Source organism: Octopus bimaculoides, chromosome 21, assembly GCF_001194135.2.
Source record: "Octopus bimaculoides isolate UCB-OBI-ISO-001 chromosome 21, ASM119413v2, whole genome shotgun sequence".
NCBI classification, from domain to species: domain Eukaryota; kingdom Metazoa; phylum Mollusca; class Cephalopoda; order Octopoda; family Octopodidae; genus Octopus; species Octopus bimaculoides.
In genome coordinates this window covers 3980750-3985749 of record NC_069001.1, presented here as the reverse complement: position 1 = coordinate 3985749, position 5000 = coordinate 3980750, and the positions used below count along the sequence as shown (strand labels likewise).

Genomic DNA, 5000 nt, shown 5'->3' with positions numbered 1-5000 from the left:
GATTTAAGTGGTGTGGTGGTGGTGGTGGTGGTGGGTGGTGGAGGAAAATCAATTGTTGCCATAGACAAATGATTCTGTTGTACATCATTCTTTGACAATTCTTGTTAGTAAATTTGATTATACGTGTATTGAAGAAGACCGGAATGGTTCTTCTTTAGAAATTCTGTCATTTTTGTGTTTCTTTATTATTTGATTTTGGTGTTTTGCAATTATGTTTTGCTTTTTATTTATTAAAAAAAATTTATTTTTTTTACAAAAAACTTTATTTTTAGAAAATAAATTGGAGTGGTTGGTTGAGTTACGTGCAGTAGTCATCTAACCATTGTGATAGAGCTGTTTAACTATCATAATAGTCGTCTCTTACCATTGTAGTAGATTTGTTTGATCATAATAATAGCCGACTAACCATTATAATAGTGTCATGTAACCGTCATAATAGAGCTGTCGGACTATTATAATAGTAATCTAATTATCATGATAGAGGTACTTACCCATAATATAATAGTTATCTATCCATAAAAAGACCGTAACCACAAAAATGGAGTTCACTCTGTTAGAAGAGAATTGCATCGCTATTATAATAGTTATCATCATCATCATCTTCATTGTCATTATCGTCATCAATGTCGTCGTCATTTTTGTCGTCATCATCATCATTGTTATCATTATTGTCATCACCATTGTCAACATCATCATTATCATCGTCATCATTATCATTGTCATCATCATTTAATGTTCATGCTCCCTGCTGGCATGGGTTGGATGGTTTAACATGGATCCAACGGATCCGTTGACTACTCTGTGCTCCATTATCTGCTTGGGGGGGGGGTTTCTACCGTTGGATGCCCTTCTTAATGTCAAACACTTTACAGAGCATACTGGGTGGTTTGTTTCCATGCCACTGGCCCCTGTTGAGGTTGCCATACAGCTTGCAACTCTGCAAAACCTGAGGAGGGGTTGGGTACAATATCCCTTTATGTTAAATGGGAGTTAAGGTATGAGTGGATTTGGTAGATGGAAACTGAAAGAAGCCCATTCTCTGTGTGTGTGTGTGTGTGTGTGTGAGCGAGTGATTATCTGAATGTGTCTTTGTCTCCCACAACCACTGATAACCAGTGTTGGTTTGTTTACGCCCCCTGTCACTTAGTAGTTTGGCCAAAAGAGACTGACAGAATAATAAGCTTTGGAAAAAAAGAAGTACTAGTGTCAAGGTGGTGCTGTAGCATGGCCGCAGCCCAATGACTGAAACAGGTAAAAGATATCTGGAATCAAAGACACAGTAGGTGTGTTGTGTTTTTAAACAGAACATTTCGTTCTTCATTAACTCAGTTAACCTACAGATACAGGTATCGCCAGATCATCTTGGAGAGTTACCTGTGATAGACTAAATGCTGTACCTAAGAGGAAAATCTGTCTCTCATCAGCTTAATGTCATGAAAGTAGAGCTAAGCAGCAGAGATATTAACCAAACACGTTTTTGGCTTAAGAGGCCTTTTGGATATAATACTGCACACATGTATATACATAGACACACTCACATACATGCATGCACATGCTTCAGTATACACACATGGACACAAGCACACACATAATACAAACATAGACACATGGACACACAGATACATACACAAGCATGGACACACGGACACACAAGCATGGATGCACAGGGGACCCACACACACATACACACACACAAATTACTACATATTGATATATGATAATTGACGTATATCAATAATTATACATCGTGTACAGTGATTGATGAACATCTAATACATACATGCTTAAATGGTTTGATGTATTTTTAATGGAACTTTTTGTCGCCGGCCATTATTGTCAATCCATTGGTGGATAAAATAAGCTCTGTTTATCATTGCCAGCCATTGTCGATGTATTACTGGATGTTATTTTTTCCCTTCGGTTTTCTAGTTCCTCATGTTTAAAATTAGTTTGATCTTATCATGCCATCTCTTAACCCTGTAGCATTCAAATGTAATACTTATTTGCATGGCTTAGGTGGTTAGGGTATTCAGCTCATGATTATAAGGTCATAAGTTCAATTCCTGGTGGTGCATGGTGCTCTTCAACATCTAAACGCGTATATATATATATATATATATATATATATATATATATATATATATATATATATATATATATATATATATTGATAATAATAAAATTACAAACAAAAGGACAAGACATCGATATTATGAAAATAGAGGAATATATATATATATATATATATATAAAACACTACTCTTGGAGTGGTTGGCATTAGAGAGGGCATTCAGCTGTAGAAACCATGCGAAATCAGATTGGAGCTTGGTGCAGCTCCCCAGCGTACCAGTTTTCAGTCAAGCCATTCAACCCATGCCAGCATGGAAAACGGATGTTAAATGCTGATGAGATATACAGGCACACACACACTCACACATGCACACACTCACACATGCACACACTCACACACTCACACGTGCTCACACTCACGTATGTGCACTTGCAGTCTTCTTTTAGTTTCCATCTACCAGATTCAGTCACAAGGCTTTGATTGGCCTGGAAATATAGCAGAAGACACTTGCCCAAGGCTCGAGGTGCCTGGCAGTGGGATTGAAACTGAAACCATATGGCTGGAAAGCGAACTTCTTACCTCACCTGCACCTATATATAATATGATATAAAATTAAAAAAAAAAAAGTAATGTAGAGCTATCATAAAATCTCAATATATCTTTTTAATATTTATGTCTGTGGCTTTTATTTTTTATTGCAGACCTCACCCATGATCGATAAATTCTATCTGGTTTCTAAACGGAGTACCTCTTGGAATCTTTCATAGCATTAGAACATTATATGGAATCATTTATGCCTGCCAAAATATATGGATTATTATTATTATTATTATTATTATTACTACCATAGCACCACAGCAGAATAATTTTATATTAAAGGGTAAGTCTATAGTTTTGTTATTTTTGTTCATTAAACTTATCATCATCATCGTTGTTGTTTAATGTCCGCTTTCCATGCTAGCATGGGTTGGACGATTTGACTGAGGACTGGCAAGCCAGAAGGCTGCACCGGGCTCCAATCTGATCTGGCAGAGTTTCTACAGCTGGATGCCCTTCCTAATGTCAACCACTCTGAGAGTGTAGTGGGTGCTTTTACGTGCCACTGGCACGAGGGCCAGTCATACGGTACTAGCAACGGCCGAGCTCAAAAAGGTGTTTTTTACGTGCCACAGGCATGAGGGCCAGTCGAAGCGGCACTGTCTCAGTTATATTTGATGTATCCCTTTTAAAAATTTTTTTGTTTTGTATATTTACTGTATGATAAGGTGGTGAGTTGAAAAAATTCTACCATGCTGGCCAAACTCACTCACAAGGCATTGGTCATCCTCAGCCCATTGTAGAAGACACTTGCCTAAGGTGCTGTACAGTGGGACTGAACCAGAGGCCACACGGTTGCACAGTGTACAGTTTTATACGTATGTTTATTGTTATATATTTACATATTTATATATATTTATTTATATGTTTATGTATGTTTATGCTGGATGTATTATGTTTATTTTCGTGTTATATAACATATGTCGTATATGTTTATATATGTTTGAGTATTTATTTTCACATCTATCTTTCAAGTGATTTTGCTTTTGTTTTTGTTTTTTGTTCCATTTTTTTTTTCTTTAAAAAAAAAAGACAACAAATTATATTTTGGCACATTTCCCAAGGAAAATAAGAGCTATTTTTCACAGTTTTATTGTACTGTGTATGTATGATGAAGCACAAAGCATAGACACACACAAACACACACTCACACATTCACCAACATTTACATAAAAATAGGCAAACACAAATTCACATATACAGGTGCATAAATTACACAATCATGCACGAATTTGAAGGGAAGGTTTCAACAAAGATGTGGCCTTGATGGCAAAAACAAACAGATAAACATATGCAAATAAATATTTGGGGTAGCCATGTATCTTCTCTACAGCAAGACACCTGTTTCTGTCCCTCTGTCATATTTCAACCTCTTATCATCTGGCTTAAAATTCCCCTCTTTCAATACTATGCCCTGTTCATTTGAGGGCTGGTGGTCTTGTCTTGTAAGTTAACCTGGCAACCTAGCTTGGTGCTAGTGTCATGTAAAAAGCATCCGGTGCATTTTGTTAAGTAGTTGCCATTAGGAAAGGCATTCAGCCATTGAGACTAACCCAAAGCTGACAATGGGGTTTGGTGCAGTTCCCTACCTCACCAGCTCCTGTTGAACCATTTTGCCCATTTAACCCATACCAGCATGGAATACAGGTGATGATGATTATAAAACACACATGTGCAATCATACTTACACACAAACATATGGATACTCATTCGCTAAAACTCACATAGATGCACAAATCTAGGAGAAAACTGTCTCCTGTAAAATCATCTTCATTGCTTTGTTTACTCAGCATTCACTTTTCTGTGCAATTCATTGAGGCAGACTTTCTGCATCTACATGCATTCCAAGTTGCTAACCTTCACTTGTTCCCAAGAAATATTTCCCCACAGCCAGATGCTGTCCATGGAAGACTGAAAATGGACGATATGGCTTGTTTGATGGTGATGCTCATTTACAATCATCATGTCTAGACATGTCTTCAAGGTACTGCTCCAGCATGGCTGCATTCTAATGACTGAAACAAGCTAAAGGTAGAAAAAAAAATGGATACATATATATATATCCTTTTTCTTTCTACCTGCCTTTGCAGCTTTATTAATAAAGTATATATATATATATAATGGGTGGATGGGAGCATATGTATGCACACACAAACAAAAGAAAGTTACATTTATAAATACTTTTTTATCTTGTATGTATATCCAGAAACATTTGGATACACTTGCATGCTAATGTATACCCCAAAACTTACATACAGACACGTATATATATTTCTGTGTATGTATAAATACATATATATATATATATATATATATATATATATATATATAT

General features: G+C 36.3%; 2 protein-coding genes across 3 annotated transcripts in view; both read left to right on the top strand.

The window, feature by feature from the left end:
- LOC106872037 (serine/threonine-protein kinase 33) overlaps positions 1 to 1315 on the top strand; it is a 224305-nt gene extending 222990 nt beyond the window's left edge. Inside the window, exon 10 of the mRNA XM_052975324.1 lies at positions 1266 to 1315. Within this exon, the coding sequence (XP_052831284.1) occupies positions 1266 to 1300 (35 nt within the window). The 3' untranslated portion in view covers positions 1301 to 1315. The remainder of the gene's footprint in view (positions 1 to 1265) is intronic.
- Positions 1 to 5000, top strand: part of LOC106882890 (G protein-activated inward rectifier potassium channel 3) — a 218464-nt gene that overhangs the window by 58463 nt on the left and 155001 nt on the right. For both annotated transcript variants that reach the window (XM_052975321.1, XM_052975319.1), the window contains exon 2: positions 2773 to 2951. The gene's annotated coding sequence lies outside the window, so the exon portion shown is untranslated. The remainder of the gene's footprint in view (positions 1 to 2772; positions 2952 to 5000) is intronic.